Genomic DNA, 23,256 nt, shown 5'->3' on the forward strand with positions numbered 1-23,256 from the left:
GCGTTCCACAGGCTTTGCCTACCTCACTCTGGCTATGTATGTATGTATGTATGAGTATTATTGGACTTTTTCAAATACATTTTTTTTTGCATTCTTTCTCTATTTTTTTACTCCAAATAGCACCTCTTTGTGTCTATTGCTATTGCTATCAGGGGAGGATATTAGAGACAGGAGGGGAGCAGTAGGAACTTCTGCTGATCATTGTCATCAGCATCACTCACAACCCTTTGATATAAAAAAGATCGTAACTGAATTAAGTACTGGGAACGCATACCGTAATTTTAATCTCCAGTCGTCAAAGCACGGTTGTAAAATATATTAACAGCTAGATTTTTACGACGAAACAGTATTTCCTTTTAAATTCCCTTATTAAGATAAAAATATGAATATTAATAACTTCAAGCCGGTTTTGTGTACGAGTTATATATACTCAAAGTTCATGCACTTTTCAGTTCTAATTCTTGACTAGGGGTGTTAAAATAATATTACACGATCAGATTTACCTTTTTCAATAAAAAAATAAGCAAAGATCTTCTCTCCTCAGTTCTAATGCGACTACCTAAAGGCTTGCGTTTATATTCGCGAGTTTCCCCAAAAAATAAAATGAAAAGTTGCCAATCGTGTAAAATAGTCAATAACTACCAATGTCATATACATAATTTAGATTTACCCTCATGTCATCCAAAATAATCACAACAAAAACCTTTTTATCTTCTCATACAACTTATGTAACACTTGAACGGCTCCTAAAGATAGTCAAAAGTATTGACTTGAACAACTTAACTGACATGAACAATAAAATTACAATCATCGTTCGTATTGAATTTTTCTTGGCAACCATAACTCCTGCAACTACAAAGACTTTTGCAATAATGTCAAAAATAAAATACAATATTTATTCTGAGCTACATACGAGTACCTTATATTGAATTTCTACAAACCAATTCAAAAACGTTTACCCTTGTATCCGCACCAATTTCTACGCCAAAACATTTCATCATTATCTCTCAAACGTTGAAAGGAATGGTAGAAATATGCATACAGCATAAAACAGTCGATTTGAGCGGAACATTTTGGGGAACCTGTCAAACCGCTCCCTATGGAGCTGAGCCAGAAAATTCCAGAACATTCTCGTTGGAAGAAATTCGAACATGTTTATGAAATTGGTGACGTATTGTAGTTGCAATAGATGTTATTTTTGTTTTATTTCTAGATGTTTGGTAAAGTCATGTATTTGGAGTTTGAGAGTGGTTAGTTTAAAGGTCTGTCATGTTTTGGTACTAGAGAATTCTATGCCGTGAGTTCATTGTTCAGGATTGATATACTTATGACTATTTTTAGCAACCTAAATAGTTTCTTATCGTGACTTAGCATCTCAGCTAGCACCATGCTGGTTCTGTTAGGTGTCATTTGTCAACCCGGAGTCTGGCTCGAAAAGCAGGAGTAGGAACAGGTGGTTTTTAGTCAGCAAGAGTCTGTCTCTCACCTCGTCTAAGGCAGGAGAATCCACGGATGAACGATTTACACTTATCAAAAATAAAATATTCGTCATTGTCATTGATGTCATCTATCTTAGCTTACTGGTTCCTTAAAATTTATAAAAGGTTGATGAAAATTGGCTGCTAGCGTTACGTAACATTATCGCACCTTTAAAAATAGATCAATGTAATACCCAGTATTGTTACTCGTTCCTAATACGGATGACCTTGAAAAACAAAGTGGGTAAATGAAAAATTCATACAATTTATATAGATTATCAATCATAACTACAAAACAAGTTGAATGAACCTTCTATTAATAACAACTTAACAATACAACCAAGCTACCACCATTAAGAAATAAAAATCACTCATTATACAAAAACGAATCTTGAAAAACGCGGAAATTCTTAAGCAATTAATGGAATAAAAGATTAAAATGCTAAATTCTCTTTTAGTTTTCTTTTTTCTCGAAATTTTCTTCGCATTCAAAACTGCTTGTAATGGCTTAATTGAAGAAAAAACGGTTTGAGAAATGACAGGCTGATTTAGCGTGGCCTCACATTTTCATAGTGACTTTTATATTTCAGCTCTTTCGGTATGATTTGGATAAAAATGAAAGGGTATTTTAATTTTTTCGACCTTTGTTTTTATACTGTTCAATATGGGTTTTAATTTTTTGGCTTTTTATAAGGTGATTTGTATTAAAATCACATAAGTCTTTAGTACATTGACTTTAGCAAGCCTTATACTTAATGGCCCATTTAATCAACATCAACACAATGCAGCAATAATTAAACTCAACCGAAAACCATTTGCTCCATTTTATCCAAAAACCGCCCATAAAACCATCAACACAGAGTACACAATACCTTACTAAACTACCAAAAACCGATGACTGGATTTTGTAGCTCAATATTTTCTCGAAGCTTATGAATATGAAATGACGTCACTGTACGCTAAGTTGCGTCCGACGGTCTGTGCGGACCTTATCTAACGAACCTTTTGTGATGGACGAAAATACGTGCGGACTCGACGTACCGTTGGGGTAGCTCGTGTGCATATCGATAATATGAGAAGCAGACCATTTTTTATCGATGCCAGACTTTGGAAACGTTTTTGAATTTATTTTTCATATAGAATGCTGTTTTTGGCGGTGATAGAGGTAACAATGATAGGTAATAAAGTCTCTTGACCACCTTTTTAAAAGAACTGAAGTACAGTATATAAAATACATGCATAACAAAAACGTCACGCCTTTTTATCCCCGAAGGGGTAGGCAGAGGTGCACATTACGACACGTAATGCACAATGTACACCCACTTTTCGCTATTTATGATATAAGACCCATGTAATAGGGATGAGCCTATTGCTATAAACTGGGCACAATTCCAGACTTCGTGCTACTACTGAGAAATTTTCGAAAAACCGAAAATATCCCAGTAATACTTTGCCCGACCCGGGAATCGAACCCGAGACCCCTTGTCCGGCAGTCGCAATTGCGACCACTCGACTAACGAGGCATTCATATAAAATACATTGCAGTTTTTTTTTCGGAATTTTAAACTCGTGTATCTCCTTAGTCTGGACATTGACCTGAAGTTAAGCAATCAAACTTAAATCACTTGACAAGTCAGTGAAATTAGGAAAACGTAATCAAATATTAACATTTCTATTTCGAAGTAGCAAAAAGTTTCATCTTTGAGCCCTCTCAGTAGCCTTAAGTAGCTCATCGTGTTCCCAAGTTTTTGTTTACCGTAAACAAATAATTCCCTTTACGTTTCGAGATTGATATTAAAGCGTTTGTCCTTATTAAGAAGTTAGAATTGCTCGCCTTTTGATTATGGTACCGGGAAAAGGACAAATACTTACAAAACTCGCTTTTAAAGTAAACATTGAACATAATTAATGCTTAATCATTGGGTCAAATCAAGGATTTAATAAAGGTAATGGCGAAGTTACTTCCTAACGTCCATGGCATTCTGGTTCTAAAGGACTGTAGTTATGTCTTGTTGAAAAAGAAAAGAACAGGGTGAAATCTTCAGGACACCGTACTGTTCTTTAAGAACAAGATAACTTACCCATAAAGAGTTAAAGAGCTTAACAATTCAAATACCCTTAGGACACGAATTTAATTATTAGTTTCTTGTCTCTAGTCATCACAGTTTTGTTTTTCGTAAATACTTCAACGTGAAACGGATTAAAATACTCAAAGAGTATGCTCGTCTAGTTTCGAATCCCAAGAGAGGCTTATAATCATCCGATTACGAATAAGCCATATTGTAATAGGTGTATAACCTTACTCCAAAAAAGCCAATAAGAGATCTATAATAATTTTTAAGTATTTGGTCCCTCAAATAACCAAGTGGTTTCTTCAAGCAGAGCCCCTGACGACAATCCTGGGTGGACCGGAGCTGTTCATCAACACGGGCAGCACCATCAACCTGACGTGTGTGGTGCAGCACTCGCCGGAGCCACCTCCAGCCATTCGGTGGACTCATAATGACGAGGTAAGGACTTACACCATATATTGCCGCACTCAGAGAAAATTAATGATTACTTAAACTATTCTTTAGTTATGATTTTGTTTTAAAAGCATTTTTTTTAAAGCGTTGCTCCACATTAGGTTTTTTCCTGTGTCGTGGGTGCCTTTAGAAATATACAAGTTCACATGCACATGATACCCAGATCCGAAACAACAATTTGTGGATCACACAAAGAGTTGCTCCGTGCGGGAATCGAACCCGCTATACGTTGCACGGCAGCCAGTTGCCCAGCCACCGCGCCAACCGTGCAGTCAAAATTGTTAAGGACTGGGTTAAGTAATCATTAAATGACTTTCAGTACGGCAGTTAGTCATCTACGATTAAGGCGTCTCCTGAAATGACGTAAAACATTTATATGTGTCCCAATACGAAAACTATTTTTAGTATACCTAAGCGACAACGAAAATGTGATTCATTTGAATTTCTGAGAATCTACACTTGAATTGAACATAAGTCAATTAGGGTTGGGTTGTAGGTATCTACGCAGATGAACCTTCATTTCACCTTCGTTTGAGCATTAAACATCGTGCTTGCTCAATGCGTGTTGATGATTTCAAATCTATAATTAGAAATTATAAGCCCAGGTTTCCTTGCGATGTTTTCTTTCACTGTTTGACAGTGGTGTCTAAATAATCTTCGAAAGTAGATATAAGTCGAAAAAGTCACACAGCAGATATTTATAATTGATTAATTTAAAAGCAACCAAATCACATTAACACTCTAAAAATTATTCATCCATTAATTGCATTATTAAACTAACTAGTAAATCAACAATAGAACAAAATTATCCATTCGCCAATTCAGTTTTATTCACTAGAAATGTATGTGTAGAGCAATTGTTTATAACATTTATTAATACACGAACAGTTTACATCTGTCCCCAATTAGCATAAATTCAGTTGTACGATATCAGTTGATTGAATCAGCCAGTTCGGAACTGGTAAATAAATTAGTTGCTATTGAAACTATAGGAGCCGTTGGCTTTTCATTGTATTTCATTTAAGTAAACTGCATTATTTCGACTGCAGTTTCTTATATCAATTTTGGACAGGTTATTTGGTGCACAGGTAAGAAACTATAGATTAATTGAGTATATCATTATGTATCTATTCTAAAAATAAATAAGCTATTTAAATGTGAGAAAAAAGGCAATTAGTTGTAAATGTACTAAACATTGGAAGCTTTTGACGAAACTGGATCTTGTTTGGTAATGGTTACTGTATCTGTATTGAGTCTTATCATTATTTTATCTGCGTACTAGAACGTTGACTAATTGTATATACTTTTCAATACACATATAAAATCTTTAGTCTGATCTGTGAATTAAGCATAATATTCAATGAAAAATCAAACATTTCTCTTCAAATATCATAATTAATATTCGCCGAAAATTCGGTGTTACATCCAATGTGTTTCTGCCTATCGAAAATAGCACGTATGTGTCATTTAAATGTCACAGGCTTAGTGATTGCGTATACCGGAATATTTGAACCAGTTCCTATGACAAAGGCGACAGTAATTGCATCTAGTGGTACTTAGACCAATTAAACGTTGGATTTTGTGTGGAATGTAGCACACGTGTGAAATACGATTTTTGGTATAAGTGTAGAGTGAATTTGATGACCTTTTGGTTGAGGTGACTATTAAAGTTAGTGTCCACAGTTTGGTCATTTTACCGACCTCAAAAAAGTAAGGGTTTTTTATTTGTGGTTTTTTGGAGTAGTGAGTAGAGAGAGAGAGTAGTGTTCTAAAATTATCAGCCAAAAGAATCTAGAATAGTTTTTAGTGTTTTAACTATAGAATTGCGATGATAGGGCCCAGTAGGGATGATGCTTGATGCCGAAACTGCGGACTACCTAGCGGGTTTATCGGGGCTCCGGCTCGAAAATCAGAAGTAGGAACAGGGTTGTTTTTAGTCAGGAAGAGGCTGACACTCCCTGTCGCCTCGCCCAAGGTGGGTGCCCAATTCATAATTACCACCAGAATACATAATTTTTTATATCACTCCTTTAAAGTTCTGATTAACTAAGTCCTCCTCGTACAAAACTTAACCCTTACATCCAAAACAGACTATATTATAACAATAATAACATTAATCAATCTGACCCCAAAACAAGGCAACGTGGCGACCTTAAAATTCCATGATTTTGTACCGAGGGTCTGGCGTCAGCGAAATTATCTCCACTGTCAACAGGCTCAGAAGATAAATAACGTTGTTCAGAAAAAAATGGTCGCAGCTGACAACGAAGATTTTCATGTAAAAAATTACTTCGTTGCAATTTTTAATGTATGTAACGGGTTTTGAGGTTTGTGAATATGATTCTAAAGGACTCTAAAATAGTTTATTGTAATTCGATCACTACTATAAATTATTGTCTGACTAGTGTGAGGTTTTGGATTGGACCTTAGAATTAGTGAAATGGTTATTAAGTTATTCTTAACTCGGTTTTACTTAACACACTTGTGATTTGAGTTTACCTCCAATGTGAGGATATCGTTGATCGGCTCCTATTCTTTGATAAATTGACTATCCAACACAAAATAGTCATTCAACTCTTTAGCTTTATAATACTAGTATCGATAATTGTAGAAAATAAACATTACAACGCTATACTGAAATCACCTTATTGAAAACAGAAAGATGCTCCCACCCAATCAATACAAATACATCGTATGTTCCTGGGTGAAACATCCAACGAGCGGTGTTTGCGATGGCAGCATAACAAATTTAGCTTCGCACACCAAATTGAGGGATCGACGCCTCTCTGTCGCCTTATTTAAACGTTTCTTCTCTATTTCCACGAGCTTTGAGTGTAAATTCTAACTATATTAAACTATTTGCTTTGTTGTTAAGGCCATCTGACCTTTCTCTTGGCCTTTTTCCAACTGAATTGGGAATTGTATAGATTTTCTGCAGATTCGAAAAATAAGTGTCCCATATTGTCGTGATATGCTTTTTTATTTTCGTAACAAACACAATTCGGTACGAAACATACGTGTTGGTAGTTTCCGAAAAAACAATGCATTCATAAAATTGTTGTTTTGTTTTGTATGAAAGTTTTGGTTACATGCCCAAAAAATTGTGGAAATTAAAACTTAGACTTTATGCGACCTAAAAATAGCACCCACAATCCTTGTGCAGAACTTGAAAGATTTGAAAGACTAAAGATATACTTGCTCACATTCGTATATTATGTACAATAACAATACATAAGAAAAAAAATCCTCTTACACAATCAAATGAATCCATCTCCCAATCCCATCTTGATCTACATTCCCAATTCTATTTACTCTTCCTATTCTGATTAATACAAATATGAGAGCGAAACTAAATCTAAAGCTTACCATTTGATATAACACAGTAAATCCTTCATCGGATAACCTCCTTATTAGTATTCAGAAGGGGCGCAGTACAAATGTGCGTCGAGTTTGTACGAAATTGAGCGATCGTACGCCACGCCACTTGGTGCTGTTATTTCAAAAGCGACGTTTAAATTTAAGTGTAGCTTAAGCGATGATGCCCTGGTACTTTAAAGTTGATATAAAAGGGCCGTTAGTAGGTTTTATGAGGTTCAGTTCTGTTTAGGTTTATTTTTTTTATGTGTTGAGATGGTGTGTCATATTTTTTGGTACATTTTGTTCCTTGAAATTATAATGTGCGTGACAAGGTTTGTATAGAGGGAGATTTGAAGCTGGTCGACTCAAGTCTGGTTATATTTAGCACATAGGTGTTGATGGTAACAATCAGGTTGGTTTTCATCACATATGACTAGCACGGCTCTAGCATGACATGGTTTCAAATTTTGGGTACCGCTAGCTGCTAGCGTGCTTGCGACGCACTGACTGCGAGCTGCAAGCGTGCGATGCGACGATGTTTTCATTGCGCCTGGCAGGCAGCTTACCGCTGCCCGACTTGCTGTGCGGCGTGGACGAACAGTACGCACATGGACCGCGTGGGCGTGTCAAATACGATTCGGCAACCCTTAACACGTTCACTGCGGCTGCCCAAAATTAAGACTTACTTCCAGTGCTGTACAAGTCACATACTTCCCGTATCAAGATTGCCTGATGTGCGTTACGACGTCTATGTTCCCGTATGTAGTCCTGACTTCAAACCTCCACAGAGACATGGAAACTCTTCAGCAGATTTTTTTTTCTGTACCAATACATAGTTTACATCCTTGTGTATACACAGCTGCAGTAGCACGGGGTTCTTAGTAATATTTTAAAAGTTACAGGTATTTTTAAAAATGGTTGATTTTACGGGAAAATACTTGTCGTGGCGCATACAACAGTCGTGTTGCTAGGGATGGGGTATCACAAAAACGTTGTTTTGTTTTAGATTCATTATTTTTTATTAGAGTATTACACTATCAACAAAACCTTTTTTGTAATAAAAGTAATAATTGTTAACAAAAACAGTAACTTCTTGTTTTAACAAACATTAACAAAACAGTAACTTCTTATTTTATATAATTATTTATTTGTTTTACTTGATAATCTAATCATCAGAAAAAAATACTTAAAAAATAATAAGAGTAGTAGGTGCCATACCATGAAATGAGATAATCCTTAATAATAATTCTTTACATAACATCCTGCATAATCACGACTAATAGGAACTTTAAGTAGAATATCGCGTTCTGTAAAATCGTATTGACTAGGCACAGCACTATGACTAAATGAAGCTCACGTTCAGTGCGGTACGGGGTTTAGAATACGGCCAAATAGTTCCCGTATCGCACTATTGTACAATAATTACCTTTCTGTGCGTTACGACAAAATAATTCCCGTACATTTTTATTCTTAAATTTGAATACACTATAAGTAAGCACATCGGGAATATAGGTGTCTCTTTTTTACTTGAACGAATACTTGAATAAATCACCTCCGCACGGAGAGTAAAACCAGGACAACTAGCTGCCGCACAGAGCAAGACTCAATTACAACCAAATATTTCCCGTAACGCAGTGAACGTGTTAACTTTTTTGTATTGACGTTATGAAATATATCATACGACATACGATTTAAAGTTCAAATTTAAATGACCAGTTAATTGTTGGGTTAAGTATCCCATCCTCCTAAACATTCTCTCTGAATGTTAGGTAGCAGTTAAAAATTAAAATGTAGAGCGTGCACCCGTCTCTTAGGTCACAGTTTTAGAAAACGAATCAGATTCAATACTCAATACACAGAAAATTGAAGAAAAATACTTCCATACTCTCAAACCGCAGCGCGGTAGCAATAAAAACAAATGACATCTGATTACTTGGCAATCCTTTTCACGACACTGGCAAGAATTCAAATCAACTTGTGTATAAAGGTCGTTGAACTTAGCCGCCATCTTTGTATGACTTGTTTAACTTCTGGCTTTCATATTTCCCTGTATTGAATAATAGAATTATTATAGATTTGTAGGATATTTTAGATTGTAAAAAAATATTTTTTTTTAAAGAGGAACAATGGAGTTTCTTGCTCGTTCTTCTCTATTCGAAACTACACTTTAGAACGAGCACCTAGCTTCACTGACAGACAGTCTGACAGACGGTAGTTACGACAGACAGTTAGTACGGTAGTTAGGTGTTGATACTATTTTCTTAATACGAAAACGGTACTTAACACATGTAATGAGATGAATAAATAACATTATAGAACAAAAATATCAATGCTTATGCTCCTAGGTCGGTATAAATTCGAAAAGATTTTGCGTTAAGCACTTGACATCTTAGCTATGTTGCTTAACTTAACTTTGCTGTTGAAACTCGAATAACATAATACATCCAGCTTAGATTACTAGCTCAATAAACACAAATTGAGACTCAAATACAGGTGAACCCATCACCAAAATCGAACACAGAACCTTGCATCCTCCATCTCCACCCACTAGACTAAACGAGTCAGTCAAACGTAAATTGCTTTGTAAACACAAACCGTTTACAAAGAGAAAATACGTGATGCGCAAAAACGGATTAAGTCGTACCGTTTATAAAATGTTTAAACAATCTATTTAAACAACATCTGGTTTCACAGTACATTTGTAAAACATTTTAACCCATTTACAGGGATTTGTTGTACTACGCTCCCCCCTGTGTCTGTCTGTAATATTATTACAACATAGCTCACAATAATTTGTGTTTCTACAAGTCGTTTTTACATTGCTATATCTGTTATTTATGTTCAGACTTAATTCTAACTACAAGGAAAATTTTATGAACATATTTCAACACGGGAGTTTAGAATCACTGGTCTATGATTATTTTATTTTCACCCATGATAGTCAAAGGCTAGTCTATCAAACAAACAAAATTCTTCCACATATCAAATGGTAGCCATTATCAATACAATATCTCATCTGGATGGACCATATATATGGAGAGAGCCATGCTTCGAATGGGCCGGTTCGACCGGAGTGATACCACGACCTTACTGACGTGAAACAACGCTTGCGTTGTGTTTGATTTTCGTCCTATCTATACATATAATAAAATCGTAGGAAAGTGCTGTCTGTACATTGAAAATAAAAATAAAAAAAATAGCAGGGGTTATTGTTATGTCGATGTCGAACCCAAAAATGTAATTAACTTTTTTTTTGTCTGTTTGTCTGTTTGTCTGTGCGCGCTAATCTCAGAAACGGCTGATCCGAGTTGGATGCGGTTTTCACGAATATATTGTGGGATGCTTAAATTTACATTTAGTGTTTGTTTCATGTCAATCGGTTCATAAATAAAAAAGTTATGTCAAATTAAAGAATCACGTCGAACATTCTTTGCTTATACCATTAATCTCCGCAACTATTTGACGGATTTGGTTGAAATTTGGTACAGATATAGTTTAGAACCTTAGAAAGGACATAGATATATTTTTATTTCAAAAATCAAAAAATAAAAATAAGAAATAAATTATTTATAAATAATTCTATGGGATCGTTACACGACTTCGGTTCATGTTATTGTTTTAATCATCGAAGAAAAGTAAATAAATAGTAAAAAGGTATGAAAAAAATAATATCAATATAATTAAACTTTTAGTACAAAGAAAATGCCCGAACGGAGTATAAATAAATAATCCAAGTTGTCTTTATCCTCGATAGATGGCGTTGGGATCGAAATAGATCGCGCTATGGTTTCGTTACATTCATTTGGTTGGGTATCGGTCGAGCGCTTCGGTACTATCGTAGAAAAAGTGTATTATCAGTCGTATGATTATTTGTCTGTAGTGGTCCTGCTGTTTCGTATATTCTAAATTGGTTTCGTTGTATTTGTCAATTAATAAGTTTATTTGTTGGGTTTTCCTGGTTTTCTGGTTAAACTATTTAACGTAGGTTTAGTTTGATATCGATTATTAGTAGTTACTGTAGTTAGTTTTTTTAATAAAATTGTAAGTCTAATTTATAAATTAATTAGATTAGATTTAAGTCGTTTCTTTTAAATTATTTAGTTTAAGCTTGGTTATTATAGCATAGAGGATAGGTTGTAATATAGTTTCTTTTTTAATTGTTATAAATTCGTAATTCGTAGCTTTCTTTAGTTTTAAGTTAGTTTAAGTCCGTTTTTAAACAATTTTTTCAATGCCCTAAGTGAGTATACATCTATTAAATTCAAACGCAGAGCTCATTATGTTGATTTTTGAAGAGTTCCCTGGAATATCTTCCACATCTCATTTTTGAAGAGATCCCGCGAGATCGGGAACTATGTGGTTAAAACCAAAAATTTGCCGGAAGTCACTATTCCACGCGAACGAAGTCGCGGGCAAAAGCTATCAAAAATAAACTGCAACTAAAAGTATTTGGGGTAAAATCCATAAGAACATACATTAATAGGTCACTGGCTCTCAAACAAAAATGTAACACACAAACACACTGTTTCATTTATACTATCAGTTAGTATGTACGTTGGTCTCTCTGAATATTTTATTACCAGCTTTCCTTTTGAGGCCGAGAGACTGTGACGTCGCAACAATATTTACTTGAAGAAGATACTTGAGGAAATTATGTAATTAGTGTTAAGAGTTCCACGACTGAATGTCGTAGGAACTTGTCTTTTAAATAAGAGCTTGTTTTAAAATCCTTTTACATGCTGGAACATGTAATTTCAAAGATTTTAAAGCAATCGAACATGATCGTATCTTTCTAAAACAGTATTATCATCAGCGTCAGCTGGAAGGCCATTCACTGTTGGACAAAAGTATAATTGTTAATTTCAATACCAATATCTTTATTGTGGATCATAGGCTGCGTCATTGTATTGGATATTGGATTATTGTATTCAAAACAATATCACACTTCGCACTTATAAATGTGAAAGTTTGTTTGTTTGGATATTTGGATATCCATCAATTGGTGGACATCAACTACGCTGAAACTACGAAACAAACTTTCAGATTGAAAATTCTGAGATCATACCCTGTGTCATGCATAATATGTGTTATAGAATACTTTATATCCCCCGGTATTAGACACTGGCAGAACTAGTTCCAGCATTACATACTTTTACATTTACATTATATTAGTATGATAATGATACTCCATAAAATAAATATGAAAAATAATGTCTTCATAACCCAAAGTAATCTAAACTGTAATAAATAAACATGATTATACCATATCCCATGAAAGTACAAACTTATTCATTTGGCAACGGTCCAAAAATTAAAGACTCGTAAACGAGCACTGATTGTGACGTGGAAATTAATTTGATTAATTAAATAAATGATTTCTCAGAGTTGATAGAGATTATATTTTACTGGAAGGAGCATTAATTAGTTTAATTGAATAATTTTCAACAATAACGATGTAACTACGTTGGGAGTAAATTATTTATGTGATGTCGACATTTGGATGACATTGTTGTATGGTTTGTTGAATTGCGTACCCGTTATGTAACATTAGGGCTGATGTCCGATTCGGAGCTACAGTAGGGCCCTATCCGGAGCTGTGGACTGCCTAACGGGTTACCTAGGGTGCCGGCTCAAAGTAAGAGTAGGAACGTGGCTTTTAGTCAGTTAGAGTCTAACAATCCTCATCCAAGGCGGAGGCAAATTTTATGGATCACACAAAGAGTTGCTCCGCTCGAGAATCCAGCTCGCTACACGTCACACAGCAGGCAGTTGCCCAGCCACCGCGCCAACTGTGCAGTCATTTTATTTGAGCCCCATATAACAGAAGGAGAGTCAAGAAGCTTGGATGGTAAAAATGTATTCGGAGATAAAGAAAACATATTTATATAACGTCCATCTATATACACATCCACACACATTACCGTTCAAATGGTTCAAACTAAAATAGTTCACAACACAAAGATACATCAGTTTCAAAAATACAGAAAAATGTGTAACAATAGGAGCTAGTTACTCCAATTCTTATTTCAAAGGAATTGTTCGAAAACAGATGCCAGCACATCAAGCTACCCTTATTTCTTACATTTCTTTAATGGAATTTCAACCTTATTGTTTTGCAATAACGTTGAAAACGAAAAATACAGCATTCATGTCAAACGCAGAGCGCTTTCTCTAAATGAGTTCCAATTTGCTGAAGCCATTGCAACGTGCAACGGTGCAACGCTACTGTTTCGCCCGATGTTTTTAAGTACAGATACTATACTATAGTAGCAACCTCATTAGTTGTTCGTAAGAATGGCTGCTGAACAAGAGAGCTCGAGTTTGGTCACTGTATCGGGTAAAATTACTATTGCAGCAAAAGTCAGTTTCGAAATCAGAGTGTCTAATTCGAGTTCGTTTTACGTTAATGCTTTCGACACGATTACGACGTTTGGCGGTTTGATTGGGTACTTTAAGTTAATCAATAAATAAGAAGGTTAGATGCGTAACGCGATAACGTGCAAAAACTGGATTTTCCCTAATTAGGTACGTTGGACTTAATAATAATGTTCACCATTTTACAGATAATAAGCATAAAAATTTCCAACTGCACGGTTGACGCGAAGGCCGGGTTCGTTTACCGCACCGAGCAACTCTTTGTGTAATCCACAAATTATTGTTGTTTCGGACATGAAATTGTATGTTTGTAACCGCACCCACGACACAAGAGAAAATCCAAGTGTGGGGCAATGATTTTTTTAAGAACAAAAATGTAACATCATTCTCTTTTTCACATTTCTAGTTAAAATTAAAACCTTTAACAGTAAAACCAATCCATTAAGTATAACAGTAGCTAGTTAACGTAACCTGGATTGCAACACCTAATAAAGTGGTGCGCGTGATTTTTAACGACCGCTAATGCACAGGTTTCAACTTAATAGACGATGCTTTCATAAAGTTCATAATTTTATGCTAAACGAGTAACTTGCTAATGAGGTTTTACTTATAGTGGGGTTAAATGGTTATATCTATTAACTAACCATAATGTGCTTATTATATTAGAGTATGGTAGTTAAATATGGTAATTTTAGTTTAATCTTTTTTTTAGGTTTTTTTTATGTTATGCCAAGCCTTTTATTCCCGAAGGGGTAGGCAGCGATGCACATTACGGCACGTAATGCCACTGTACAATGTATACCCACTTTTCACAATTAGTGTTATAAGTCGTATGTAATAGGGGGTGAGCCTATTGCCATATTATTATACTATTTCATACTCCGTGCTACTACTGAAAAATTTTCGATAAAACATTTTTTTTTGTTTTTTTCTGTAATAGCAGGGAGACTAGAATTGTACTTCATTTTGTATGAAATGGATATTTTAACAATGAAAATGAAGAACAATTTTATACAAAATGTATAAATTGATTGCCCAGTTTCCTTCTAGGAAGTAAGATATAAAATTCATACAGTAAAAACGTGTTAAAAAGGGCGAAACATTCCTGAAAAAAATTCATATACGTTACCGAAGCATTGTTCGCATTTCATTTTACTCTGAAGCCGTTTATGCCTATTTGTTCTATTTCTCAAATTCTAAGCATCGTGAAATTTGAAGTCCCGCTTTTAGTTTTTTTTTTTTATTTCCGCGACTCACTTCCAAAAATTATTTCAGTGAATTTCAGGCACGTTTTGATGGGTGAATTGGAACGGTTAAAATACTTACGAGATAGCTCGAGTTTTCGCGTATGAGTTTTCGTTTTGTGTTCGAAAAATAAAGCGATGTAGGTACATTTTTTGTACCATTCGTATGCGTTGTGGTGTAAAAAGTAGATAATTTAAAAGTGAAATGCTGCGAGTGTCAATAACAGACATAAATTAGCTTTATTCCTAAATCCTAGTTGAGTCCATTTCCACCAGTGCTTAGCTTCCACCAATGAATACGTTTGGTGGAAGCCAAACGCATCAACAGCAACATAGCAAAGCACATCTCTGGTGAGCACCCAAAGTATTAATTTCAGAAGATGAAAGTAAGAACTTTCTAAAAGGAAAAGTAATTAGTAATTCACAAGCCGAATAGTTTATAGAAATCAAAATTCTTAACTTCAAAAGATAATTGAATAACCAAAAATTCCTTTCAATTTGCCCACAGGAGATCAACTACGACTCACCCCGTGGAGGCGTCTCAGTCATCACTGAGAAAGGGGAGACGACCACGTCACACCTCCTGGTACAAAGGGCCAAAGCCCCTGACTCCGGCAGATACACCTGCGCCCCTGCTAATGCTAATCCGAGATCTGTACTCGTCCATGTTCTGAGCGGTAAGTAGATTAATTTAAATCCCTAATGCTCTTGTCATAAGAATGATTTTCTGTTACAGAAATAAGTTATTTAGCCAGATGTTCCTAATCTTCTTTAAGCATAAGTGCATTGATTTACCCACATTTTTTCCAATTTCTATTTCTTCATTGATGATAAGATAATTGTGACAGAAGAAAATAAAGAATAATAGGATCCAAATCCAATGACCTTGAAATATGAATGTGTTGAAATATTCTCCCACTGCTTTTGGAGATGCTGACCAATATTCTTCTTTCCCAGGTGAGCACCCAGCTGCCATGCAGCATGGTGGCCAGCTCCGTCTCCAGTACCCTCTGTCAGCAGCCCTCCTCAGCGTCATCGTGACCCTCATGGGCTGCTAGTATCAACAGCTGGACACTTTTGTAATATATACCTTGAGTAAGCGTAATACGGATCGTTTTTACTAAAACTTTGAAAGCAAAGGGAGTTTCAATTCATATTCTCAAGACAAATCTATAGTCATAGCTATATAATAATTATATTCTTTGAAGAGGGAAAGTACTAAAATTCCAACTAACCAATCATTTGGTTCCTGTAAGTAATATAATATTCATATGACTTGACGCTCCCTCTCCTTTCTACATTTGGAACTTGACAAAGTTCATCTTAAGTCCCTTAGTCGTCTTCGAATTCCGAGACACTTACGTAAATTGAACATTTTGTAAAATAATTACTTCTAATGTATGACGTTTGTTGTATCCCATTCTTATGTATGATATCATTGTCATCATCTGTAATATCTCAAAGTAATTTAGTATTATGTAAAAACTTACTAGCCAGTTGTAACTTACCTAGTCTTCAAGTTTTATATCACAGGCAATGTAAGTACGTAACTTTCGCCAGCCATTCCTAAACTTATATGAGAAAATAAAAACGAACTTTATTTATTATTGTTTTACGGTTCTATTTACGTTTCCGACTTTCTACGCTGAAGATTTAGTGAAGGTCTCACGAGTGAGAGGTTCTGGCTGCGTAACAACTATAAAACAATAATAAATATGAATGGGTCTGGAAGTTGTTATATTAAAATAGGGATTTTATTGGCCACAGAGAAGATACATGGTAGTGAAATATAGCCTAGATGCTATGGAGCGAAAGGAAAATCGTGAATCACAGGTAGATTTTGTAATCCATATTAATACCCTTAAACCGAATCACGCAGAAGTAATCAGCCGGAGGTCCACATTCAATAAATAACTGAGTCTAACAGAGTACCCGATTACGTAAACGTACATCACAATGATTAAATTTTCATAGGTTTCCGAATTCTTCCAATAATCTCTAGATGTATTCTTGTCAGACTCGGCGAACGAGCTTGTTTCATAAATAAATAATCAATTGACGATGTTACCGACGTAAAACGTCAAACGCAAATACATACTCGTATAGCATGCGAGGTTTTTTCTTTTTGTCAGTTCAATGAACTGTGTATTAGTGGTCAGTAATATTTGAGGGTCGCGAATAATATCTGCTTTGAAGTGAGAGTAAAGGGTTACTACATATAAAGTGTTGTTATATGAGGTTGTTACGTTTTGGAGACCGTATTAGTGTTTTTTGAGTGACGTCAAGAGGTCTGGATTGGCTTCAATTCCAAAAGTCTCTTAAATCTAACTATAGAAGGAGGAATTAACTAAAACTCGTGGTTTGTTCATGTACATCAATGGAGAAGAGCTCTATTAAGTTTAAATCGCAGAGAGACTATGGTTTCGTGTAAAAGGGGCTTGTTATCATGAGCGGCGTGCATAGACGAGGTGACGTCGTGCATCCTACTGAGAGTAGGTTGCATGAAAACCGTGATTTTTAGATATTTGACGATAGTTATTACAAAATTAAAGAAGGAGACAGCCAAGAACATTTTCTATAATCTCCTTATCATAATCAAAATCTCAATCATATAAATAAGCATACCCATAAAAAAGGAAATTGTCTAAATATACGACATGATGTAAGCCATGACATGCTCTCATCCCATCAAACACTATCCTATCAAAACTATGGTGACAAAATGAAAAAATATATGTAATGAATGTAATGGGTAGTTCTTCGAAATTTGATTCTTCGACTGATTCATATGGCCAAAATTTAATTCCACTTTAAGATCTGTAACACGTGTTCATATGAAAATAGTTATACCAAATAACGTATATTCGAATGAGGGACTCGTTTTAAAAAATTAGTTTTCGAGATATCGACGTTTGAATATTTTCTGCCCAGATGAATCAGAAATTGTTACAGATGAATCTGTTGAACAATTGAAAATTGTATGTAAATGAGCTCTGTATTTATTTTAATTGTTAGCATACCATTTTCGAGTACTTTCGCACAGAGAAGTCACGAGCATTCATCATCACGCTTGCTCAGGGCGGATTAGCAATTTCAGACTCATATTAATTACATTCCTCAAAAAAAGTTTTTAAATTGTAGCTATAACATTTATAGCTAAGTTAATTTAAAAATAAGACTAGTAAAAAAATGAACAACGCAACAAGAGCATTATTTTATGATTCATATGCGGTTTTGACCATACGAATCAGGCACAGATGAATCAGGATTTTGCTTACAATCATGCATAACTCATCGTATATACAGACTTCATTCTTATCATTTTTCTACACGAATGTATAACCAAAAAGCTTCACACGAAACATAGATTGAAGTTTTAAAACTGTAAAGTAAATTTTATAAAATAGGCATTGTAATCAGGATGCCATGTAAACCAAACACAGATGAATCAGATATTTACCTTAGTAACACCTGGATCTAAGCCAACCAGCCGCACGTCGGCCTCCTAGCTTGTCCGTTGCACGCCTGGTTTCCCTCCGCACAGGAAGCCAGACTCTCATTATTAATACCCGACAAAGTATGGCCATTCGTAGCTTGCGCCATATTAATCAGTATTATACGCCGGACACTTCTTATTTATTTATTTATAATCATACTAACATAGTTATAACGACTGCATATTTTTTTTTGAAGAGGACAACTCATCTCCTTTCGATGTAATTATAATTTATATTGAAGTATCAAAGGGAAAATGCGAAATCGACTACTTTGTTCCGGAAAATGGCAAACGGACACACCATATGAATCAGAAGAACAAGCTTTAAAAAAAATATTTTGTACCTAGACTGCAATTATTTAAAAAATATTATTTGTCCTAGTAACTGATATAGCTAAACTATACTAAAAAAATATTACATGCCGTTTTGTTAGTTGGTTTCAAAAATATTCCCAAAGACATCGAAAATTTTGTCTCTGAAGAACTACCCTAATATTCATTTATATTTCGTACTAATTAACGTGAAATGAGGTGTGTTTTCACCAGTGGTTTATCACGTAAAACATGTAATTTGACTAGATTTGTCATACTGTCACGCAGAAATTATGAAGCGCGTTATAATTATGGGGCAATATAATGACCCTTATTTAGGCATGTTTTCGTGTACAATTTTGACGATAGTAAATTTTCTTTTCGTATAGCTAGTTCCTCCTATTAATTATTGACCAATCACGTGTTGGCCAGTATTAATTATTGACCAATCACAATCATGGGTTGGTGTTTGCTATCATTTCTATTTCCTTATTAATTTGATTATGGCAACAGAAGTTGTAATCTTATTCTCTAATAACACTGCTCGTGTTGGTGAGGTGTCTCATTTTAGATTTTTTAATAAGACAAATTATCATTATTGATTTAAAAAAAAAATCAATGTGTTGTGTAAGATTAGTAGTTTTTATTTGAAAAAGTATATAGTAATGAATTTAATGTTACTAAGACACAACAATAATACTTATTAATTTCTGACTTAACAAAAGAGAATTAGTTTAAATATGATTCGAAAATGTGATAAGTCTTTCAGGACAAAGTACGATGTTTTAGAAGTAGCAAAACCTTTAAATACGCCAGAAGCCAATAAAATTAACAAACTATCAAGGAAAATTTGGAAAATAAACATAAAATAATTGATAGTCTCTTAAGGTAAATATCAAAAAGAGGTTCCGAGATTCTAAATATAGGCTCGGTGATTAAATTGACGAAATTGGCGTAAACTCTATAATATTCACGGAGCGTGAACATGTTCTCGCTCCCCTCCTGCTAGTTTATTTTTGGCAGAGGCCTATCTTCGCCATATTTAGGAACATAAATACGGAGATAAATACAACGAGCCATTATGATTTTTTGTATATATTTTTTTCGTTATTTTATTAAGTAACATCAGAGATTGTGTTTACGGAATTGAAATGGTTTAGTTGGTTATTTTTATATCTTTTATAATATTTTAAGGATTTTTGTTTTGCTTATGATAAAGATAGGTTTCTTGTCTGTTTTGTAATATTTTGCACTATGGTAATATCAGATTTTATGTATAAATAGCTCAGAAACTCTCGTTAGCTCTCTGTTTAGATCCTAGTGTCTAACGCAATGCTGAAATTTGGTCTTGTATTTATAGAATCGACAATTTTACTGTATTCGATCTGAGAAACAAGTACGCCCACGCCTCTTTAACTTTAAAATGAACCAGAAATAGACTTCTTACTGTTACTAAATGCGGTAGAAACTTATTCTTCATTGCTCTTACTAACAAAAACTTTTTAATATTTAACTGACTCACTACTTTTGTAAGTTTCCAGCGTTTTGTTAACTTCTTTTTTTATTAGTTTAGCTGGCCGTTTAAAGTTTTGTCATATCAAAGTTTTATTACTTTCCCTCACGGCTCAAGCAACTAACATACATTTTGTCTTATAACTACTATCTTATACAACATCAAGACTTTTATTACTGTCGTGGAAATTACCCTGAAGATACTTTTTTAATCACCATTAACTAACTTCAGTATATTGTTTTTATAGGCGACAAGATTGTCTTTAATATCTTATGTTAAACTACATAATGAAAAAAAACATGTTCAAAGTTGCAAAGTATTGTTTAATTGTAAATTCAAGTTGTTTCTAAAAGTTATTAGTATGAGTATGTTTAAGCTCAACTTCAGCAAGATTATTATAGTAAACTTCAAAAACAAGCCTTGTCATGCATAAGCAAAACCAACCATCTCAAAATAAATCTAATGGACGTTACAAAGAAAAGTATGTAAAAGCAATTCAACTTGAAAATTGTCGCAGGGAAATTATTTATTCAAGAGTTTCACTCGAAGACACGTCGTTTTAGAGACAAGTTACTTCAAAGCGTACATCTTAATTTATCACTGAAGGGTGAAACAGGCTTGTAATAAATTATTTGTTAAACAACCCTTGACGTGAACCAAGTACTAATAGATTGTTCATGTTGATTAATTTTAAGTTGGCTTTTGAGTCTGTGAACTGAACTTAGATTCTCAAGTTTACAGCATGTGTATATAATCTGCATACTTAAGTAACAAATTCATACACAGTCTGGGCTATGTAATTCGTTGGATAACACATCTAACTCAATCTGCGATATGCGGAGGTCATAGAACGAATTGACCTACAGGCGTCCCTCAGGGACTTTACCTCGGTCTGACAAATATTTATAGACATTTTGCAAGTATTTCGCAAAATCTCTGAGATTGCGTGAAAATTATTCGGTCTTGAATAAAATGATTGCTATATCAGGCAAACAATATGAATTTGCCTATTCCAATCAACTACGACCTTAAATGTATAATAATTCTGCCATGATTTTGTTTAACTTGCTTTGCAATATAGCAAGTCCGATGTACATATAAATTGATACGAAGTAAACGATGTAAGTCCATATTAATGTAGTTATTGTAAACTAACGTTTGATGCATTATTTAAATTGAATAAATAACTAACAGCTTCTATCTTTCAAATGGATAGATATTTTTATGGAAACTAGTAATCATCATTTTATTATATCTAGATGTTACCATAGTAATATTTCTTTGTTCGTTGAAAAATGCTGACGCAAATTTATTTTACGTTAAGACACCAAATTTGCGATTTTAGAAGAAATCAAATAGTAATTACATTATAGACGTAATATCATAATCTCTTGCAGATATTTCTAACATAATGAGAAATCAAAGTGAGTGCTTTTCACATAATTTGATACCATAATTTGATTATGTCGACTTTTGAACGTTTTCAAGATTTAATTGGATTTATTGAAAGACTCAAATAAAGGAGAAATAATGCATCAAACTAATTAATATTAAAATACCGTTTGTAAATACATATTCATAAAGTAGTTATAATATGGAACCAGAATTATAATTTTGTTGTTATTATGTTCAAATACTTGATATAACTATTAGATTAGTACCTATGTTAAAATTTAATGAAAAATGAATATTTATAAATAAATTAATACTTTAAAAAGGTATGAAAATATTAGATATAAAGTTATTATAACGATTTGAAGTAAGTATGAAGTCATTTGCATCGATGACTTAGTTTAAGACTAGTATAAGTTTTATGAATATTGATTTTTTTTATAGTCTATCAATGTAATACGGTTGTGTAAATACAGTATGATATAAGAAGTTATTTAAGAAAATAAATCTATTGATCGTCGAATTTGGTTTGTTTTATTTTAATCTAAGTTTATTTTAAGCAGAGGTGCAGAGGTGCACATTACATACACGTAATGCCACTGTACAATGTACACCCACTTTTCACCATATGTGTTATGTATACATATACTGAGCACAATTCCAGACTCTGTGCTACCACTGAGAAAAACGAAAATTCAAAAATTTGCCCATTAATACTTTGCCCCACCTAGTAGTTGAACCCGAGACCCCTTGCCCGGCAGTTACACTTGTGACCGACTACTCAACCAATGCGACAGTCACACAATTTTCATAAAGAAAATTCGTCCTCATTTTCTATCAACCTCACACAAGATTACATTCACTGGGAAAGCTTCAAAGTCCTACAGATCCTATCTGTTTCAACTTTATCAGCGACCTAACTTTGTTTTAATTACATTAGAACCTACTTGAACTATGAATAGGGTATCAAAAAAGGCCTTATCCGATCTAAGTCACCCGGGTAGATATATCCGGTACGTCCGAACCTCATTAGGCATACAAGGGAAACCACTTGGATCTCCCGGGTTAGGGGTCTCCTAATTACACTATATCAGGATTAGCGACAGAGTTAAAGGATGTTTATGCTTGACTAAATTTTGGAACGAACCAATTTAAGGTGTGGTTTCGTTGCTGTGTATTGTTGGGTCTGTGTTATGAGTTTATTTATTGTTTGAGTATAAAATTTGTAGCAAAATTTATTTAGGGCGACTGGTAGTCAAGGATATTTAAACACGTGATTGTACTCATGATTACAAAAAAAATTTTGTTTTTGTAAAGTCATTCATTTCCCTGGGACGCGCCGGACTTTAGTGTTCCGGTGTTTTCATGGTTGTATCTACTGTAGATCCTGGTTTACAGTTCCATAAAAGATCTATCATATCAAAGATAGCATTTCCATAGTAGGTTTGGTAATGAGTTTGGTACCATCATCTAACGTCCTATCTTTTATGATGCCAAAACAGAATTTCACACGGATACTTCAAAATTGCAAAAAAATGTTTGCTACAAAGAAGCTAACACCAGT

At 34.3% G+C, this 23,256-nt stretch overlaps 1 protein-coding gene across 3 annotated transcripts in view; it reads left to right on the forward strand.

The window, feature by feature from the left end:
• Nucleotides 1-22,190, forward strand: part of LOC118265753 (zwei Ig domain protein zig-8) — a 215,959-nt gene extending 193,769 nt beyond the window's left edge. For all 3 annotated transcript variants that reach the window (XM_050695126.1, XM_050695127.1, XM_050695128.1), the window contains 3 exons: nt 3,861-3,988; nt 15,488-15,656; nt 15,937-22,190. In XM_050695126.1, the coding sequence (XP_050551083.1) occupies nt 3,861-3,988; nt 15,488-15,656; nt 15,937-16,037 (398 nt within the window). In that variant the 3' untranslated portion in view covers nt 16,038-22,190. The remainder of the gene's footprint in view (nt 1-3,860; nt 3,989-15,487; nt 15,657-15,936) is intronic.
• Nucleotides 22,191-23,256: the final 1,066 nt, after the last annotated feature.

This window comes from Spodoptera frugiperda, chromosome 7, assembly GCF_023101765.2.
Source record: "Spodoptera frugiperda isolate SF20-4 chromosome 7, AGI-APGP_CSIRO_Sfru_2.0, whole genome shotgun sequence".
NCBI lineage: Eukaryota > Metazoa > Arthropoda > Insecta > Lepidoptera > Noctuidae > Spodoptera > Spodoptera frugiperda.